This window comes from Symphodus melops, assembly GCF_947650265.1.
Source record: "Symphodus melops genome assembly, chromosome: 9".
NCBI classification, from domain to species: domain Eukaryota; kingdom Metazoa; phylum Chordata; class Actinopteri; order Labriformes; family Labridae; genus Symphodus; species Symphodus melops.
This window is the reverse complement of record NC_136699.1, coordinates 10,989,649-11,011,591: the sequence shown is the minus strand read 5'-3', so window position 1 is coordinate 11,011,591 and position 21,943 is coordinate 10,989,649. Positions and strand designations below refer to the sequence as shown.

At 38.8% G+C, this 21,943-nt stretch overlaps 2 protein-coding genes across 2 annotated transcripts; both read right to left on the bottom strand.

Annotated features, from left to right (window-relative positions):
- Positions 1–1,708: 1,708 nt before the first annotated feature.
- vegfba (vascular endothelial growth factor Ba) lies at positions 1,709–16,053 on the bottom strand. Its single transcript, XM_079353016.1, has 8 exons — positions 15,084–16,053; positions 10,678–10,729; positions 10,400–10,596; positions 10,244–10,317; positions 10,088–10,123; positions 7,862–7,945; positions 5,673–5,903; positions 1,709–5,423 (listed from the first exon to the last, which is right to left on the bottom strand). Exons 1-8 carry the CDS (start codon positions 15,204–15,206, stop codon positions 5,402–5,404), a joined length of 819 nt encoding a protein of 272 aa, XP_079209142.1. The 5' UTR covers positions 15,207–16,053; the 3' UTR covers positions 1,709–5,401.
- Positions 16,054–17,168: 1,115 nt separating this feature from the next.
- Positions 17,169–21,562, bottom strand: dnajc4 (DnaJ (Hsp40) homolog, subfamily C, member 4). Its single transcript, XM_079351545.1, has 7 exons — positions 21,482–21,562; positions 20,377–20,501; positions 19,938–20,028; positions 19,474–19,655; positions 18,797–18,964; positions 18,233–18,319; positions 17,169–18,104 (listed from the first exon to the last, which is right to left on the bottom strand). The coding sequence occupies exons 2-7, from the start codon at positions 20,475–20,477 to the stop codon at positions 18,014–18,016; spliced, it is 720 nt and encodes a 239-aa protein (XP_079207671.1). The 5' UTR covers positions 20,478–20,501; positions 21,482–21,562; the 3' UTR covers positions 17,169–18,013.
- Positions 21,563–21,943: the final 381 nt, after the last annotated feature.

The window sequence follows — 21,943 nt, the reverse complement described above, 5'->3', positions numbered from 1 at the left end:
CGACAAACACAACTGTGAACGCAATGAAAGCAAGGTGGAAAAATACAGGAAGTCCTGATATGAGAGCATAGAAAGTGGTAGAGACAAGGAGATGGACAAAGGGAGTTGGGCAGAAGGATGCAGGGAGGCCGACATGAGGAAGGTGCATGTAATGTATAAGAACATAGAAAACAGTTAAAGTGCCACATGGTATTATGTGCAAGGATTTCTTCCTCCCCTCTTCTATTATTCTTTGGTTGGATAACATTTCGGTGGATTTCTGAAGAGCTCAGAGCTTTAAAAAGCAGATTTTGAAGTAAATGCATCTTCTCTGTATGCATGACTCACTCCATCCTTTTCTCTATTCACTCTCTTTTTCCATAATCTTAAAGCTATATTTAGTACTGGCACAATGCCCTTCCAGACAGATATGGTGGCAGCAGCATTTATCTCTCCTCTCCTCTCCTCTCCTCTCCTCTCCTCTTCTCTCTCAGCAAATACAATACATGATAAATCATCACCTTAACATTGTCATGAATGCTTATCAGCGGGGAACTCTTGTACATATATTTTAATATTGAGTGTATTTTATTATGCTGGTGTACAATGGTTAAACTTGTGTTTGACTATTTTCACCAGGTGTTAAGATACATTTAAGGAAAAGTTAGACCTTATGTAGTTCTGATTTCTGTAATTGTAATTAATAATTGCAATGTTTTACCCTGAGTGGAGTCGAAACATAAAGCAGCATCAGTGACTCCTCATTGACCTTTGTGTCTACACAATTTTGCACTCGACCAGCTTCTGACTCAGCAGCACGATTGAGAGGAGGAGAGGGAACAATATTATGTCTCATAACACCACCTCACGTCACACACGCACACACACGCACACACTGTACCAGCCTCCCAGGGTGTCACTGTAATCAAAAGTGTGTGTTTACCTTTCATTACTGTCAAAGGAAAGATCAAAACAAAGAGGTGGCGAAGATGAGGACAATAGACAGCCGTGAAGATAAACATTGACAGGAAGAAAATGAGAGGTGTTTATGAAAAATAAGACATTTCCTTTATTAACATCTGTAACATCACTGTTGTATTCTGGTTTCAGTTTCAATATATATGACGATGCAGTATACACATTGATGAGGACATTAAATCTAATAGTTAGCATTTATATGCTTACACAACATAAAACTGCATTGTTTTCTACAAAGACATGACAATAGGGCACAAATGGTGTAGCAGCAAAGAAAGAGTGTAGTTTTTATCTTTAGAGATAGGCTACAGGAGTATAATGTATTTGCAGAGATGAGATTCATTGCAAGGTTACAGCTGTACAAATACATTTGTTAAGTATGCACTACGTCATACACAAAGTCATGGCTGTATATTGGAGATTATAAAATGATGCCTAGTTTAGGGATCTCTATAGGCTTACAGGACATTGGAAGCTAGAACAGGACTAGCATTAAACGACAAGACTGTGCAGATACAAAGCACACCGATATGTCATACTGCTGACAGGACATTTGAATGAAAGAGATGTGATACTGAAACGATGGGACATAAAGTTCCTAAACTGATATTTTCTTTTGGCTTATATTGGTCAGAGTTTGGACTTTGAAATAAAAACAAATGCTCTCACAAAGAGCTGCAGGAGCTCCTATAGCTTATTTCTCAAGTCTCTCAGGTGGAATGTCTTTGATATGTTGCACACGTCTACTTCTACCTTAAACAGACTTTTTCAAAGGACTAATGTACAGCATGTACTTTGCAATCTCAAACAACAGTTAACTTTATTCTAGTTTAAGAACTCTCAAGTTTCCCAAAACATTTATTTGCTTGTTTATAAAATATATAATCAATAAAAGAAAGAGAACTTAAAACAGCAATACATTCATGAGCATAAATGGCTGCTAGGAGTTAAGACTATATGCTAATGGATTAGTTTAAACTTTAGGGTTAAGGGCTTTTCTTTCTTTCTTGCCAAGAATTAGATGTGGAATTTAATACTTTAAAGTCTCTCCATTTACCAGCAACCAGTCAGCTTTGCTTAGCATAAAGACTTGAAACAAGAGGAAACAGCTAGTTCTGTATAAAAGAAACAGGCCAGGCACTCTCATGTCTGTTTATAAAACCACCTAGATATACCCATTAGTGTGCTGCTTAGCTTAACTTTGCATTAAGACTGGAAACAAGGGGAAACACCTCGGCTCGTTTTCTATAAAAACAGCAAGCCTTGCCTTCCAGCACCCCCAAACTACTTATGAGTCTTTACTTCCTGTTTGTTAAGGCTGTGTAAAACTCAGTGTACAACAGGTTTTGTAGGACTTTTTTCCTGGAAGAGAGCAGTGACTTCCTAAAGTCTCTGCTGGTTCAAAGGCCAACAAACAGTACAGCACATCTTCCCTTTTAAAGCGACATGTTGATCTCTTCTTTGGTTTTAAGGCAGACTAATCGAAAGAGACTTTTGTTAACTTGTGGGTCTTTAAAGTTTTGCTATGCTAAGCTGAGCTAATTTACTGGTGGCTCGAGCCTTATACTGACAGTAAAGACATCAGGGTGGTATCAATCCATCTACTCTTTACTCATGAAGGAAAAGAAAAGAAAAAGGCTACAAATGGTTTGGGAAAAACTCTCTTTTTCCACGTTGTTGCACAGTGTCTGGTCTGTACCATAGACTGCAATAAAAAAAAATGGACAGCGGAGCAACTCGCCTTAAGTGAGGCCAAAAGATTTAGAGCTCTTTCTACTGCCTGGCTGGACTATTAGACCATAAAACCCCACCTCCTTTATGTTAACAGGTGGGGGGCATGGGTCAAAATATAGAATCAAAATGCATGTAAAACATTATTTTCACAAATCCGCATTACATTGTAATCGTAGTTATAGTGCGGATATGTATTTAAGTCTTTTTTTCCTGAGAAGGTTCTTTTTAACAAGTTATAATAACTGTCAGCTCTGTTGACTAATACAGTTTCCAAATATTTGCTATCTAACCCTCATTTAAAAGTGTGCTGTGTTAGGTTAGGTCAATACCGTGGCTCTTCTTGCTAATCCCTACTACGCAGACCGGTTGCAGTTTTGCAACATGTCAGCGTCTGAGGCACGTTGTCCATTTGTATGTACAGTCTATGGTATGTACCCAGAGGATCAGGTTAGTTCACTTCTTATGAAGCTGCTTCCCTTCAGATGATTACAACTCACAAAAAACCCCAACTCCTATACGTTCCTCTTAACTAATGATTATCACTACAGATACGCACTAGCTCCGTAACTACACTTGAAACTATGCTTATTGCTAAACATAAAAAAGTAACAACAATGCTCTAATACTTGGTCATTAGTCAGCTGTGATATAGAGGTAGTGATTGAAGCGTTGATAGACGGTAATAACAAACACTGAACAATTGGCTCAGCATGAAAAAAAATGTAATCTCAGGATAGTATAAATACAGAGCTTATCAGTGAAACATACTTCTTTTACTAGAGGCTGACACACAGATAATTTAGACTATAGACTGCTGTGACAACCAAAAGGATCACATGACGAACATGAATCATAGACTTTCGAAGGTACTGTTTGTCATGGATCTCAGACGTCAATGTTGAAATGTTTTTTGAAAGATTTAACAGGAGACAAAGGGTCTGAATAGAGTCAAAAATGGGTTTAAACTGTGTGACCAGCCATTATGGATCCTCTGAGCTCTGGATTTATCCCTTCACGCTGACTGACAAGCTGCTCCAGACGTCATCCTTTCTGGAACAGTCACAGTTCAAATCCTCTTGCCCACCCAGCATCCAAGCAGTCATGAACTAACATGGAGTTAAACCGTGAGATTCACTCAGAATATAAACAAGTTATGTTCTTAATGAATTATCCTCTTTCCTTCCCGGCTCTAACATGCAACAATAACAACCATGTTTTCCTTTCAGTGCACTGGGAACTGCTGTTTGCTTGGTTTGTATGTGCTGCTGCGGACAACACTGCCCCACTGATTGTTTGAATTACACATTATAATATATATAGTCTCCCGTTTGTGGCCTATGTAAGCCGTCTCTGTTTAAATTCAATACGTTTGGGTATCGGTTTAGATGCTGACTGTGTTCGTAGGCGGCCACCCAGTGTGACTCTTTATGCAGGCGGATTAAAGATGAACACAACAAAACAAAGACACATTCTGCAATATACAAAATATCTTTTCAATCAACTCAACACAATTATAATAAAATATAAAACAGTGACATATACATTTCATAATAAAAAACTCAAATGAAAACACAGTAAATTGTATAAAGTACTGACATACACTATAGGTAGAAACAAAAGCTTATGGCTACCTGCATTCATTTCACATTGCATGATGTGTGGAAATATGCATGTGTGTCTGCTACAGAACAGAGCTGGTGAGCCTGTGTGTGTCTGCATTAGCAGTGTCGCCTGTGTTCCTGGCATTATAAGTGTGAATGTTTGTGTGTGAAGCAGTGGACAGCCGCCAGCCCCCTCATTATTGTCATTCTCCTCACTGCCTAAAAGAGACGCAAAGAGAGGCAAAGCGACTGCTTTCAGTCTGGGAGGGCAGGAAAGATGGAGACAAAAGGCCCAAATTAAACAAATGCTGGAAATCGGCTTGGAGAGCCAGCCTGTGGTCAGACACTTTGAAAGAGAGTGAACGGCTGCAGGGGTATCCCATCTGGGTCTTTCAGTGCGGAGACCACACAGATACACTCAACTCCCAGCATTCAGCAAAACTATAGGTCCATGCACACTGGGGTGCCGGTTCATGTGCATGTCCCATGTCTTTGAAGGCATATGCAGAAAAAATGCCCTTAACTTCAACCTGGAATCCATCTCCATGTGCAGTTTACCCTAAAAAAATAAAATCTCCTGCTTAAGTCAAGTCCTCTTTATTTCCTTGTTTCTTGTGTAGTTATAGATTTAAAGTGTGTCCATTGTTCTATTGGGTCTTGAAGTTCAACCTAAGACCAAAATAACTTCTCATAGTCAAACCTCCAAACAGCAGCAGAAGCACATTTAATTTGGCAGTGATGTCCTCCAAGAACGATTTAGTATCTCATAGACAAAACTGTGCTTCCTTTTCATCCCTCCACTCCTGGGATGGGTTTCATAGCTCTGCATGTCTGTATATGCATGTGGACAGGCCGAAGCGAGGGAGAGACAAGATGCTTTGTTGCACAAACAGACACATACATGTAGATCTATATTTGGGTTGTAATGCTGCACTTGATGCTAAACTATTGTGCTACTTCGGGGTCTTGTGTGTGATTCTGATAATATTTCCTTCAGTCTGAGGTCCTCGATGCTCAGCTGTGTGCTCCATGGCATCAATGCTCAGAGTGGGCAATGAATTGGCGGAATTGATGGAGAATAGCTGGTGAAATGGTTGTTGATGGACACATCAAGTCCTCAAAGCATCACACCTGGAACAATAAGTGTTAAAGAGGCAAAGGAGTAAAACAGTTTGAGCGCTGATTCTCAGGTAAAATCAGATTCATACTAAAGATAGATAAGCATGGGAACCATAAATACAGACACTAGAATAAAGAAATGTAAATATGAGAAAGAGAATTAAAATACAACTTCCATCAAGATAAAAGGATTTGTTTCGTTTTTTTTGTAACATACTGTATTTGTACGTTTAATTATATTAATTTTGATTTGGGACTGACCTGCAACGCTGATGGTTGAGCCTCCGTTTTTTACGGCTGCAGCTCTCTTCTCTGATGGTGCAGCGACACTGACAAGAAGTGTCATCCAAAGCCCACTTCCTGCCTCTGCAGGGGCGACATTGAGGCCTCTGAGATGGCGATGGAGAGGGAGAGGAAGAGGGGGAGAAGCTGGTGGGAGGAAGAGATGGAGGAGGAGAGGATTGTGGAGGAAGGGTTGGGGGAGCGTTGGTCCTGGATGCAAGAGGGGCGAAAGAACTGTCAATAAATGAATCTACAGATTTGCAAAAAGTTCTGTGAGTCTGTATTAAGCCAAAGTCATGCTTTGTGTTCAATACTAAAAACAGCATGTTAACATGCTGCGATCACAATGTCTAAGCTAACATGAGCATAGTCACTTGACAACACAACTAAGATTCAAACATGTTGAGCAGCACTGATTGTCTCCATCTTGGCGCTACATGTTAGCATGCCAATATAAGCTTAGCAATAAATAACTTATACAGATAAGCCTGATTTTTTTTCAGTTTTGTAGTCTTTTGATTGTAAACAGAAGTGCTGCAAATTATATTTCTCGCCAAATGACAGGGCTAGATAAATGAGAATTCACTCAATTGTTTAATTTATTTCAGGAAATTATTAATCCTGTAAGTAAAAAGACAACACTGTGAATGTTGACACTTAAGGAAAGGTCAGCGGTTCATTTAAGTCTGTAGAATGGCCGAGTACCATTTATTTGTCTTGCTATGGCATAATTTCCGGGTCCGAAAGTTTTTTCTACTTTGCTGTTGATCCCAGCTTATGTCGTGAGCATCTCTGAAACTGAAATGCATGTTTGTTTAAACCTGCACATTGTCAGACTGAAACAAACCAATACATAGCAGTGTGTGGGAGATGTGTGACTAATGTGGGATACTGTTTCTTTAACCGAGACAAACTTTCTGCTCTTTCTGTCGATTTTTCTGTCTCTGTCTGTTTCCATGGCTATGGTCCCTTAGTTGCCTTCATGAGGCCTCCAGTTTCCCTTCAAGACACTCTGTTACTCCGTCTCTGAGAAAGTCGCCCGCGTCAGTTGGTCTATTAACGGGAGCTGGTTCAGCCCCGGCCTTCCCGACAGGCTGGCAGTCTTAATGAAGTGACTTAATGAGGCGGAGAAGGGCCATCTTTGTTCTAGTTCTGATGACCACGCCTGCCGCTGGCATGGACAGAGGAGGTGGTATTTCAGAGCAAATTACACAGATTTCACCCCTGCCAGAATCTGAATAAAGGCAGTTCTGAGTGATGGATGGGTGCTGAGGGACATCACACCCAAACCAAGCCACCTCTGGCCCTTGGAGGCTCGAAAAACGACTGGCCGAAAGTGAAGGGGAAGACTCTTACTCCTCAGCCCAGGACTGAATGATTGTTGTAGACAGACCCAAATGTACCAATCTCACCTGTTTTTGTCAGATCACAGTGTAAAAGGTTAAGGGTTTCAGAACATTATTTTGTCTTCTTACTTACCTTATTCAGAGTCATAAAATAGATTTATGTTTAATAACTCATCCCACCAACTCTTTTGTTCTCAGTGATTTTAGTGGACCCCAAAACTAACCTCCAAATTAATTCACATTACGATGCGGACCTATTGTTGATGTGGTTTCAGGGATACCGAACATAAACAATGTTGTTGCTCCATAACTTTTTTTTAACTGTAAATTTTGCAGATTAACAGTAAAGACAGCAAAACCTTTAAATCAATTCAATAGAATTGAAACTATTGTTGTGAGGACCCTGAGATTAGAAACACTGCAGTAACTACTAAATATTTGAGAATAGTTTAGTTTGAAAAGAATTATCTACTTAATAAATCCTAAAATTGAGTTTAAGCAAATGTGAAAAAGAAATCATGTGCCCAATGTGTACATATCTTGTTATTGTGTTCCTTGGCGAGGAATTATAGTTTTATGATATAAATTCACTCTGTTTTGTCAATAAAGGTGACGTTGGTTCTAGTGTGTGTGACCTTTACTACTTCAGCTATATAATAAAATAGACCTTCAAAATAACCAGATGACTTAGTTTTTGTTTCTGTTATCCAAACTTTTAACCTGAATATAACTCAATCTATAAAATACTGACAACAACTTTAGATTTGAAATTAAGTAACTGAGTGAAAACAATCACATATGCTTCCTAAATATTATACTTACGCAGCTATGATGGCTCCAGGTTTCTTCTGTCTGGACTTTCCTCTTCCTTTCTTCTTGTCTTTTCTTGTTGGCTTCACTGAAGGCCTATGAATATCAAATGCACAACATGTTAAACACTTGATCTACACCTCCTGAGTGAATATATCTAATATATCAAATGTATCCTCATATGATCCCAGTGGGCTGCATGTTCCAGTTGAGTGTTTTTCTTGACTTATTCTTTTGATCATACAGTTTCCGATTGAAGTAAAAATTTTGAGAATTTGAGATCTGTTTTTTATTTATGCAGAGTTCTTAACTCATTGATTTAATATTTCATGATGTGACTTCTTTTATTTCACAATATCAAACTTTGTAAAAGGACTATCTGGTTTCATATCTGCACCAAATTACCAAGACATGTCAAACAATACAAGCCCTTGGGCTTTGTATTGTTTGACATGTCTATTTAATGTCATATGGTAATTTTCACAAATGCAAAGCTTTTAAATAATGCCATAAAGCAAACATTCACATCTGAAATTACAACAACATGATAAATCTACTTTTCCAAACAGGAAGCTTACAGTATAGTGTTTTTACATGTACAATCCTACAGTCATTTTAGCAGACACTTGAGTTTGACTAGTAAATGACCGTTTTTCCTGCTTTAAAGCACCTGTGAGGATTTCAATCAACACAAACATAAAGTTCCTTACAGGAGCTTTAAATCCTCTTCTACCTCATACAGTCATTGTTTCGTGTATGTTTTTCATGTTTTATGTAGTCCCATTAGTAAAGGTCATTTTATCCATCCATAATCACACACATTTATTGAGCAAAGCAGGACTTTGTATCAGAACACATACAGTGAAAACAAGCAGGCTCATTCAAATGTTTCTGATCATCTTGAATCACTAAACAGACGCCGAGGATTTTCTTGTGTACTCAAAAGAAACTTGGGGCAAATGTCAATCTTCTGGACATAGTATGACTATTAGCTCTGGGTTTGTGCCTGTCCTTGTTTAACTTCTCGGTCTCTTTATTCCAATCTGCTTCAAACTGAATTAAACTCTATTAAATTATGGGTACAGCATTCACCAGCTCAGCCCTGACATTATTAACAGTCTCTGCTGTGGTTTTTTTGGAGCTCCTATTTTCTATCATGGATGCGTGACTCTGCTCCGTCAATCTGTGAGAGAGCACATGGCAGGGGAGATAAAATCATCACTATGGTGACAACAGGATGCGGGCTGTCCCTGGGGATGCTGGGAGAGAGTCACACAGATGCTAACTCACTCAGAAGCAAATACACACACACACACACACACACACACACACACAAAGAAACAAATGCTAACATTCACTTAAAAAACATTCACACACATTAATACTAACACATAAAGTGTGTATAAAAGATACATGTACAGATACAACTAAACACGTCGACAGGATAAAAGTCTGGATACACACACATACATTGGAATCCTTTATTTATGTACAAATCCTAACAGGAAGTAGAAGGACATAAACATTAAAGATGCAATTATATGATTGCCTGGTTTAGGGTACACAAACAAACAACAGGAGCACCACCGAAATGTCCCTGTAACAATGTTCAACTGTTAACCACCTGAATAAAAACATACAAGTTGACTGTAACATCACAGATTTGTGTAATGTTTTAATCTTTTCATGATAATAAATCAGGAGATAGAATCAACCTTTAGAGGGTTCACATTTCTTTACTTTAATATTGATCTCCTGCCATTTTTAACAGCGTCAAGGTTCAACAACCAGTTTTGGTTTTGGGGTATTAAAGTTGCATCAAGAAACTTCTTCGGAGACTTTGTTGATGTTACATCAAAAGCATTTAACAGTGGGCTAAAAGATGAACAGTATTATAGGTCTGACTTTTCATTGGTATACTATTGGTATTTTTATTTGACTTTCTTTATTGTTTTTTTCAACATGTTTTAGGCATAACTAGCCTAATTCATAAAGTGCAATGACAAAGAGGGCTTGTACAGGCAGGGGATGGTGTTCAGCAGAGGGCAAAGGTTTACATGATGCCAGGCTGCTGCAGCCTGGTATACAGGGCACACAGTCAAGCAAGTGAGGCCCAAGGGCAACCCTTTAAACTGGTGCTGGTTAAGCTGCAAGTTCTCCTTATGTTTAATCACATGCACACACACACACACACACACACACACACACACACAAAATATGGAGAAGACAATGTGTTACCTTGTAGTAGGTGTTGGCTGAAAATCTTCTTTCAACCTACATACAAATCAAACAGACTGAGTGTCAGTGTAAAAGTGCAGAGATCAAAGAGAGGTCAGTGAACAACAAGTAAACAGCACATCCTTGAATACAGACAGTGACAGAGTGTTTTATTACCTGCACTCACACTGGCTGTGCTCGATGAAGGGCAGCTCAATGAGCTCGTGCTTCATGAAGGATGTTCTCATCAGCTGCACAGATCAGAAAAAAAACTCATCTCATTTACATGGATCAATCCTCGGCACTGATTAGTTAGAGATTGAGTGTGTGTACCTCCATGGTGAGTGTGTGAGTAAGCGAGGGAACACACTCCAGGGCTTCATCAGAGCAGCAGCCGCCACATCGCCTCACTGACACGCAGGATGGGACAAAGAGATGATGCGTCTCCCCCTGCAACTCCCGCCAAACCTCTACCAGAGTTTCACGGGGCTCACAGCCACTTCTCGAGTAGACCTCCAACCATCGCCGCACTAAGGAGACATAAAGGTAAAATCAACGCAGTCACGATTTTATTTCTTTTTAGCTCTAAGAAATCATGTATCACTGCATACCTTCTCGACCTTCCCTGGATTTCGAAGAGTCTGTCGGTCGCCAGTGTGTAAGCTGGAGGGAGAAATAACAGCGATGAAAAATTAAGTGGGAAAAGTACTGTCTCGATATGTTTTTCATTTTATCATGTCAAGTAAAAAAAAGTTTAAAAATCTGAGGAAAGAAAAAACATAAAACCCAAAACTATCACAGTTTCCTCCTGACCTTTGAATGAATACAGTTAAACTAAAACATAGTGTAGACGGATCTGGGCCTAAAAACAGCTTAAACTCATAGTTGGAAAATAAGTAACTATTATTTCATCTTTTGTTTAACTGCCACTTAACTGTTTGATCAATAAATAATGTCTAAAATGAATGTAAAAAAATAAGCCAATACACTTTGCCAGAGCCAAAAGCCAAGAATTTAAATTCCATCTACTGTTCAATCAGCAGTGTAAATGCAAAAGCCTGTTCATCAACTATAACACAGACAGAGACACACATACACTCACATGCTGGGGGCCCATAGGTTTCTCTGAGCTTGAACTGAAAATGCCTGTGCTCTATGTTTTTGAGGGGGTATTACCTGCTACCTTTGCCCTCAGCTCTATCAGCTGATTACAGTTGTTGAAACACTTTTAGAGGCACCACAATGGAAGATAGTGAGAGGACCTGCAATTAGTTTGCAGCTGTAAATGATGACCCATGTACGTCATAATTTAATGAGTGATACAACAAATAGTTCAAACCAAGCATTCTTATTGGACAAGAGGCATGAGTGCTGATACAGAGTACAACATTTCTGGGACTTTTCAGATTGTGTATCACTCCGTCTCAGCTAGATGTTCTGAATACATTAACTTTACAGCAGACAGAGTTTGTCATGATAAATCTAGCTGGTACCACTGACTCTTAAAATAGTCTTTTTTTAATTCACTCAATGATGAATTAAAACAAATAAAGAAACAGTTCCGCCTGTCATTACAAATAGTCTCCAAACAATATTTATAACTGAATCTTCTCAATGTAAATCAGCTTTCCCAGTCTGACAAATTAGACGGTATTACCATTTTCACACATGCCCAAATCTCCTGAAAAACTCACGAGAGAACCTGGAGAAGCTGTATGTGTGAACACAATGCCAGACCCCTAGTATATTTTCCACAACAAGTCCAAGTGGGCTGATGAAAGAACGCCACCAATAAGCCGTTTTCACATATGTTAGTCTGAACAAAAAGAAAGCATTTTATGAGTATAAGTGGCCCAATCTCTTTTCCACTCTAAAGATACTGGACCTAGGGGACACATGTATAAACTGGGTTAAGTTATCATATAAAAACCTATTAAAGGCAATAGATTGTATTAGTTTGGCCAAGGATGGGGTACAAGACTGTACCTGTGAGAATGTTGCTTTAAAGTAATACTACCATGGAGAAGTTTACAATTTTCAAATAAACATATTGTACTTTAATGAGCTACATTTATTGTACAGCTAAAGTTTACGTCTATATCAAGATTGTTCATTAAAAGACACATTTCAAATCCCTCGATTCCAGTTTTTCAGTGTTGTATTTTTTTTCAAGCCTGCTGCTAAGTGGTTTTCTACTATTTGGTTCTGTAGTTGAGAGAAACACCATAAGGCACTGACAATGTGCTTTCTGGTGGGTATAAAACCTTATGAAATAACAATATTATACTTCTAATAGTTCACAAACTGTCCAGCACACAAACTAGTATTGGGGCTTCTTACAATGTTTCATTTGTCTATAGGTTTCAATAAGTACAAGTATCCCTTCAAAACAAGTCATTTATTTAAACAAATGTGTTTTTAAGACAGAAGAAATGTATCATGTTTTCAGATTTCCATGACAGCTCCATGACCAAATTTGTTTCCTATGATTTGAAGCCTGAGCTCTATCTTTTTTTAGCCTTTCCCAGACCCCATCTCTTAGTTGGAGAGCACAGTACTGAACCTAACCTAAAGGTCCAACAACCAAACACACAGAAAGAGATATTAGCTCCCTAATAAACACATATTGGCCATATTGGCCCTGTGTGTGTCTGCATTTGTGTGTAAATGTTGTGACGACCAAGGCCACTTGTAAGGGAATGTAGACTTTGTCCAGTTGCCCCCTTTTATCTGCTCCACCCCCCTTCAAACCACACACACAAATGCAAAGACACACACTTGTACACACAAACAAACACACACACACACACACACACACACACACACACACACACACCCACACACACACACACACACACACACACATCCACACACACACACAAACACACACAAACCCACTCACACACAAACACATTGATTCAAAGTAAGCTGGGACTCTGGCCATTCTGTGACTGGTAGGATGGGAGATTGAGTGAGTGTGTCTATTTTGTATCCGTCTTTTTGATGGGGATAAGATTACCTTCTTTTGGCAGCCATATTTGCAAAGAGGTTGCACACAAACACACGCACTTCTAAGTGCCAACCCAGTGCCATCTGTACTGGTGTTGCTGTCAGTTTAGTATAACTCCCAGCCCTACTAAGGCACATTGTAAAATAGGACAAGAGAGTGTTTTTTTTCTGTGCCCTTAAACTATACACCATCTTACCCATACTGATCTTCAACATGAACTAGATGAAAAAGGGATGGCCCCTTTTTGAAATGTGATGCTAGAGAAACAGATGGCATGAAAGGAGACAGTCTCGGGTGGGAGCCGGCAGCTGTGAGCAGGTGAGGAGTCTTTTTTGTGCATGTGACTGTGTGCCTTGTAGTGTCTACAATGATGCATCACTGAAACATATAACTGCACAAAGTCACGGCTGAATTCTGCACTGCTTCAGAGCACGGCCTGTTCCTGATACTAGTCTCTAGACATAAATAAAAGAAACCGGCACATAGCTCTCACTGTATGTGGTTCTGCCTCTGTTGTGTGTGTGTGTGTGTGTGTGTGTGTGTGTGTGTGTGTGTGTGTGTGTGTGTGTGTGTGTGTGTGTGTGTTTGTGTGTGTGTGTGTGTGTGTGTGTGTGTGTGTGAAAATGAGGCACTGTCATATGATGGACAACCAGTCTAACCAGACTATTAATGATTGTGGTCATAGCCCTATTTTTGAATTATGCTGATCAAAATGTTAAGACTATAAATAATTATTTGAATTCTCTATAGAAAGGACTAAAACAAAGAACAAACATAAATATAGTTTCAATGAAACAAAGAGGTAATGCAATGAATGAATCACAAATAGGTGTTTCGACCTGTGTGTCTTTTTAACATTACAATTTTGTTTATGTACTTTTCCAGCCATATTGATCAATAAAAAGTACTCTACATATCAATTAATGCTGAAGCTAATACTTAGTTGCATCTTTAGGCTAAGTTGCTTGATTAATGACAGTTACCTGGTAACTTTAAGGTTACCCGTAGTCCAACAGCAATACAGACTGTTAGTCCTTGTTAAGACATTAAATCTACTTACTATATAAAATAAACTCATTACTGTTCTTACTTATAATTAGATTACATCTAGGCTTAAATCTACGGCTAGCAGTTGCTAAGCTAAGAAAATAAGAACAAGCTACCTTGGCACACTCAAAGTGGTAATACATAGGAAACTATGCCAAGACATATCTAACTCCAATTAATTCTAAATACAGTAGGATAATGTCTTGGCAAGTACCATTTGTAAAGTTGACAGCAAGGACTTCAGGAGGCTAATGGTCTTAGGCAAAGAAAATTCCCCTTATTTGGAAAATATCAATGTACTGATAATAAATGCCAATAAATCAGCTTCAGAGATACAAGAAGGATTTTTTTGTTACATTTAGACAGGATAAAGGTAACTTCCTGTTTTCAAGCTCCATGGCAAACTCAGCCAAATGTATTGGTATTTCACTTTGTATGAAAATCTGTGGGCAAATTCCCCAGCATTGTTTTATTATTTCTTTCATATTTATGTCGTAATTGAATAACCTTATCCTTTTTTTTTAATTCAAGAAGTCAACTAAATTATTGGAGATGGTCCTCTTGATGTATTAGTCTGAGCTATTGCCATGCAGGAGGAGGATTTTCCAAAACCTGGCAGCCCAAACGTTGTTCTATTCAGCTAAAAAACGGTGGCTGTTTTCTTAACACAGCGTAATATTTCGTTATATGGGCTAAAGTTAACACTTAGCACCATTGGCAAATGTATTTCTGTAGCCAACTAATGCAATCTTTATGGGCTGACTGGACCTTAAGTGACAGGTGTCACTGACCTGGGGGATAACTTCCTCAAAGTCCTACATGTTCTTCAACAGACCACCTTCATCCAAAAAAAGGATTGTTCTTCTGCCAGTCCAGTGAACATCAATTCAAACCCGAGATAAATCCGCACAAGTTCTGACATGCACTCTTCGGCAGTAATATACATAGACCTATACATACCTTGGCATGGGACGTGGGTATTCTGGTGAGCAGCAGGAATTGAAACATTCCTAAAATAACTTGAAGCATAATCCCCATTGTGCAGGAGTCCAAGGGGCAGGCAAAAAATATTTTTTGGACCATTCCAAAATAATGGTCCGACAGTGTCCTTAGTTCAGCTCCGTGTCCTATTAAAGACGCAGAAAACCAGATTTCATTCTCCAGTCTCCCGTCCGTGAAAGGACCCCCACGTTGGCATCCTCAGTGTTGGAAAACTAACTTTATGTTGTGGCATTACAGACTAAATCCTAGTCCGAATTACATCAGGAGCCAATCTAAACTCTACTAAGAGGCTACTTTGTGAGTGAAAACAGGCGGTTCTGAAATAGTGCTCTCTCCAGAAATGTTTTACACACAGTAATAGTAGGTAAGTATTTAATATCTAACATAAGCACCGTAACGTTAACAACCTGAAATTTGGATGAAAAATATTTAAACTTTGAGTGACACTTCCCAGCATTTCAGGGCACAAGCCTATCAGTCTATTGGTCCTGATCCCATGAAACCGGTGAGGGGGTCCGCGTCGGCGTGACTGGAGGAACCATCTAGATTCCCGCTGAAACGTGTTGCAATCACAAAATCCTCTATGTCGCTGAAAAATAACATCATCCAGCTATAGGACGTTTTGTCTGGCAGAGATACGAAGCTTTGGGACCGACGTGTCGCATATTCGTCTCCCCCTGCTCGCTCACAGCTCCACACTGTCGCTCCCTCTGAAAATGTGACGTTTTCGCTCCAGGCGCATCTTCCCGTTTTTTATCCTCATAAATATGACAAGAGTAACATCCTGCACTGACATGGCAGTACAGACTCAATAGAGCCGGCAGAACAGCAGACAGATAGAAAGAGGTCTGGAGAGGTAGCAGTCCTCATTAGTTGTTGTGATCGTTTTGCTCATTTCCTTTGCCCTTGAGACGCACGCAGCGTAATCATTGCGCTGCCAACTTTTTCCAAACGGGACACGCGCACTGGATACAGGTGCAGCTCCTTTATTGGTACAGCAGTGGGGGTCAGGGTGCCCCCAGGTGCCCAATGCAGGAGGGAAATGTGCTTTAGGTGTAACGAGGACACAAGGGTCATGCCCCCTGGTTTAATGTATAAAATGATTCATGGGTTTTAGATTTCTATTAAATCTTGCATTTAAAGAGATGAAATAATGTCTTAGTGGATTAGTTTGAGAGAAATTCAGTTTACAAATGTTTACGTACATTGAGAATGCATTGAGTATTGATTATTTAAAAAATGTATCTTAGTGCAAATGTAGAAACTCTTTCCAGTACATTTCTCTGGAAATAACCAATACATTTCAATTAACAAACTAACTTCTTAAGATTCAATATTGAATATATGGTCATTTTTTTATAGCAGAGATATTTACTTTCCCTGCTGTGATGTCAAATCATAGCGATGAAAGCAAAGACGTGAATGATAACAAGATAATGATGTAATTAAAGTTCATTTTACTAAAGAAAAAATCAATTTAAGCTTCAGAGCTGTTGTTTTTGTACAGTAACTGCATATTCTGTGTGTGCGTGTGTGCGTGTGTGTGTGTGTGTATACAAGCATACACACAAGCCAATCTAGTGTATTTGGGTACAAGGCACTCTCACACCGCATGAGGGTGAGGGTATCTGTAAGCGGCGCATGTATGGATGTGTTATCTCCTGCTGAAGGCTCAGGACGGGGGGGCGCTGCTGACAAGATCTTTAGTCAGCATGCTGTTATGAAATGTTTCGTAACATTTTAATTCGAATATAAATAAATGTGTAAATAAACAAGCTATGTACTGTATCTGTGGAGTCAGTTTTCAGTTCATGATATCTGCTGCTCTAAATGTGAGATCACAAGTTTAACAGATCATTTCATGTGTCCTTCATAACTTGATGCCTCTCACTTACTCTCCTAATCTTAGGATGTCAATTTAACTCAGATTGTTAAACTGTTTTTATATATATATATATATACTTTTTTTTTAAGGAAGTGAGGAGGCTTTAGTGGAGTTGATTGTCAATTACTAAAATAAGACAAATGGAAAGTAATAATTGATTAGAGCAATCTGATCTTTTAATTGTCGTGATATCCCTTAATCATGGATGCAAAACAGCCAAAAAAGGAAAAGAACAAAAATCTCAAATGCATAAAAACTAAAAGGCAAAATGGTAAATGTTGTCTCTGCAAATTGAAATAACTGATGATGACCCACCTTTACATTCGGTTTGATTATAATTATAAATCATAAAAAAGTCCCTTTTCTAAAGTCTTTGAAATGATCTTTTATAGATTCCTTCTAAAGAGTGGACGACCTTTTATCATCACACACGGTGAGAGACGAGTCAATGAGCAGTTGAGAACCATAACTGGGATGAGTAAACATTCAGAGTAGTGAGTTTCCTTGGATGTTATTGTTGGAACTTTTTGAGTATACTGCAGCTCCTTGTTTATGAAGCTCTCAAAGATAGTATAGTTCCTTTCTGCAAGAAAGATATTGGCGATACATTTTGTCTCTCGTCTCCACTTGAAATATGAGACAGAGTTTTATTACGAACAGAGGCTGAGGATGATAACTAACAGGATCCTTACGTTTAGTAGAGGAAGTTCATCAGTGTTCATTTTGGCTCCAAGAGGTTTGTGACACTCGCATCCCTTCAAATATTCAACAACTGTCGATAAGTGCTTCAACAAACCAGTTAGTCTTCTATCAACTTCAGCACAAACCTGAAAAACACTATAGAGACCAGATGAATCTGTCTTTAAGTCCTTGTCTTCACAACTGAGGACAAAAATCTCCAAAAACATCTTGAAATAAAAACTTTAAAATCCTAAAACTTGTACCACCTTCAGTCCACAGGCAGTTTAAATCCCATCATCACTGAGCACAGTTGGGCAACCTTCTACTTGTCCTCTCCACTGACTTTGTATTTCTCCAAAAACTCAGCATGTTTCTGTCGCAGAATTTCTGTCTGTTTCTTAAAACCATTGACCCTGGAAAACAGAACAAAAAAGGTAATTTCACACTCAGCTGAGCTTTATCAAGCAAAGAAACCCATTGTTATCAATCACATCTACAATCAAACTTGAGACGATTTAATTTTGAAAGTTCTTGCACTGACCTAGCCCTCTCTTTGGATTCATTGTAAATTTCTGTGATGACACGATCTTTCTCGTCCATGAAGTTGTTGTGAACTTCTTCCAGTTTCCTAAAGGAATTGAAAAAAACCCCAAAAAAACAAAAAACGCTTTTATAGAAAAACTTTGCTTAACCCAAAAACGTGTTGCTCAGCAGGCAGCTCTGCACGTTCAGTCGTATTTATGAGTTTGTACAGCTGTTAAAACAGCTAGACAGATCATAAAGACGAGAATCTTCACAAACAGAAGTGGCACAGAGTCAATGTGAAAAAACAAATATTACGAGCTGGGAGGTTGGCACAGAGACGTGCAAAAACAAACATGTTCATCTGGATGTGAATGTTTGGCAGAGAAAACTGAGAAATACAGCTGGACATTTCTTTATTTAACACATTGTTATCCTTCTATCATTTACTGAGTAATTTCTGGATGATTTCCCTTTAAATTGTTTCCCAAACATTACAAAGTGATAGAAATACAATGAATATGTCACAGACAAGAAAACAAGACCCCGCAAATACCCACAGTAATCATGTCATTTTCTTTACCTGAAGAAGAAGACGTGGGCACCGATGCTGAGCAACATGGTGACTATGCAGTAGCCTACCAGGCGGTAGTTCCTCCTCCTCCTCCTCTCCCATTCCTCTGCTGTCATCTCCGGTGTCTGAGACTGATTAAACTGCTCCCAGTAACGCATTCTCTCCTGGGTATCAGTACTGATGGTAAAGTAGTAGGAACGCAATTGGACGGTGATAGCAAAAGAAAAAGAGGACAAACGTTTAAAAAAGGACAGATATTGAAGCCTGAATTCTTTGTGAAGAAAACTTGTTAAAAGCCAATTTGTATTCATGTGCATGTGGCGGGGCAAAAACTGAAGCATCAAACTCTGCAGCGCCTGAATCGATGAATATTTGAGGATATACATTTCATACAATTCTGCACAACATTAATTCCAGTCTTAGGGAAATCACTGGCTTACTCTGCAGGGTTGGAAGTTTCACTTGTTCAGTCCTCACAATAAGGACAGGTGAGAGTGTTACAGGAAGACAAACAATCACAGAAGGCCATGGATGTCATGTAAAACGATTATGTCTTACCGCAGGAGAATATAGGCTGAATTTCTTTTTTTTTTTTTTTTACATGATGAAACTGTTAAAGACTGTGGAGGAAGGCCAGGTTACATAAGACTAAAAATGGAGAACAAGCTGACAGACTGTAGCTTCACCTGGCTCCGTGGCTGCTGTGACTGGAGGTAGATCTGAAGACTTGGCCGCCACCATATGGATGTCTGACTTTGAAGTCGTATTCTTTCCTGCTCACATCCTTGCTCAGGACTCTGTAGGCCTCGTTCAGCTCCACAAACTGGCTGTGCAACGCTGGGTTGGATGGGTCACTATCTGGATGTAGCTGCAAGATGAAAGGGTCGTCACAGTGATGAGATCTACTGACTAAAACCCACTGATGAACCAAATTATTCAATACTCCTCTTGATTACTTTTATTTAACAGAACAATATGTTTATTTTTTCTGAAACTGATGCATGCAACTGAACCATTTTAACTCCTAAATGTGTTTATCAGTTAAGGATGAGTTGTCTAACCCCTCACTACTACTATGTTGTGAAATGCTGCCCTCATGTGGCCACATGGTTTGTTTACGTAAATGCATAGCTTTTAAATTATGACATACCTTCTTAGATTTGTCAAAAAATGCACGTTTAATTTCCTCCAAGCTGGCATCAGATTTAACTCCCAGGAGATCATAGTGGTTCACAGCTTTTCTGTGGAGACAAATATAAGGCAATAAATCTTACACAAAGTATCCATACATCAAATATTCACATTGTTTTTTTCTTGTTCAGGTTTGTGTGTGTGTGGGGGGGAGGGGGGGGGTACACATACACATACACAGGGAGAACATGCAAACTCCACACAGAGAGGCCCTGGTCAAAGGGGATTCAAACCAAGGACCTCCTGCTGTGAGGCAAAAGTTCCAACCACCGTGCAGCTGCACAAATCATATCAAAAGAATAAATAGCCTACTTATTAATTATATTATAAAACAATATGTGGAAAATGAAACAAAATGAAATAAAGTGTATATTAAATTCAACAAAAACACAGTTTACCTGTGTCTATAGCTTTGCGAGATCATACGCAGCCCACTCCTGCAGCACCAAAGACAACTCTGACATAGACGCAGTTGAGCCTCCAACTGCATGATGGACATTTTCTGGAGTTCCACACAGACAACCTGTGCAGAGAAGACAGATGTTAAAGTCAGATATAATAAAACAAAGGCTTTCACATGAGATGCAGCGAGACATTAGAAACCAAAATATAAAACCTCACAATATTGTGAATATGTTGTTTATTCTGTGAACACCGCAAAACTTCATCTGATGGAACATTATCTGGCTTCTGAGGCCGTGAGTTTGGTTGAATTGTTGATAATTATTTTTTTCTTTTGTCACAAAATACTTCTGAATACTCCAAGAATAAAGCTTATTAAACTAAATCTGTTACTATGTAATCCATACCACAACAATGGCAGCAGGGAAATATTTTGACCTTGTAAAACTGGGAAATTGCTAATATATTTTGATTGAATATAATAAAAAGTAAATAATCTCTTCATATTTGACTGTAAAGTGTAACATTTGTAACAATGTGTCGTCTTGTTGTTTGCCTTTAAACTATGAATGAAAAAAAAAGCTGTCAGCTGTTTCCCACCATTTGTTGACACGTTTCGGACACAGGGGAGGAGGCGAGTTAGACATTTTAGATAAAGGAAATAATTACACTTAATACTGATTCTAGCTGCTGGTTATTAGAAATCTGCAGACACATTGTTGGGGGCGTGTTAATCATAGATACATGGTGTTAACTCTGTGCAGTCTGGATGCTAACAGGTTTTAAAACAAAATGCTACTTTCTTGAGCCATGCCATCAGCAACATGGTCACCGTTGTTTGTAGACACGAATTCTAATGATTAAAAAAAAGTGAAAAAGCGCCAAAAGCTTCAGTGTTTACAGTCAGAACACTTTGTCCTGCTGACTTAGCATCAGAGACAATGCGAGCCATGGCCAGCTCTGTTTGTGCTTCTGTCAGCCTGAGAATAGTGATCGAATTAAACTAGCTGTGTTCACTGATATATGGCTACTATGTATTTAAAAATGCAAAACATTGCACCACATATGAAGCCAACAATTTGATGAAGAAAAGTGACATACCACAGGAGCACTGTGTCATAACAGTGGATTGACTTCTTCTTTAAGGTTTCATGTCGGTTGGGAAACAATGAATTGGTGCATTTCCGCCGCCTACTGGTCAGGAGTGTGTGACAAACATCTTTCATGTACTAGACTACTTTCTGTAAATAATAATTATGAAAAAATGGAAAATGTATAAAAATACACCCTCTTAATTAGTTTAGTGTGTCTAAGGGAATCAAATAAAATCCTATATCCTTCATTGTCTGAGTTATTTTGTAAGATACATCCAAATGTACTTTAATTCCTTGTTGTGTTTTGAGTGGTTGAAAAAAAAAGCAAGGGTCAAGAAAGTTATCGCATTAAACCGGAAGACAGGAGATTTACCCTTCAGATTAAACTTTGCTGGATATTTCAGAGAAAATAAGGTCATGCTCCTCATGTTATTAAATATATGTTCCCTGCCTTCCCATTAGAAAGCAT

What these genes read in the sequence shown, in the direction of transcription:
- vegfba (XM_079353016.1), bottom strand. Translation starts at nt 15,206, where the DNA reads ATGGTCCAAAAAATATTTTTTGCCTGCCCCTTGGACTCCTGCACAATG. An exon ending in TACCCACGTCCCATGCCAAG is followed by an intron (nt 10,730 to 15,083) that starts GTATGTATAGGT and finishes TTCTCCCTCCAG; the next exon opens with CTTACACACTGGCGACCGAC. An exon ending in ATCCAGGGAAGGTCGAGAAG is followed by an intron (nt 10,597 to 10,677) that starts GTATGCAGTGAT and finishes ATGTCTCCTTAG; the next exon opens with TGCGGCGATGGTTGGAGGTC.
- dnajc4 (XM_079351545.1), bottom strand. Translation starts at nt 20,477, where the DNA reads ATGTCCATCATGCAGTTGGAGGCTCAACTGCGTCTATGTCAGAGTTGT. An exon ending in TCGCAAAGCTATAGACACAG is followed by an intron (nt 20,029 to 20,376) that starts GTAAACTGTGTT and finishes TTGTCTCCACAG; the next exon opens with AAAAGCTGTGAACCACTATG. An exon ending in GAATCCAAAGAGAGGGCTAG is followed by an intron (nt 18,105 to 18,232) that starts GTCAGTGCAAGA and finishes TCTGTTTTCCAG; the next exon opens with GGTCAATGGTTTTAAGAAAC.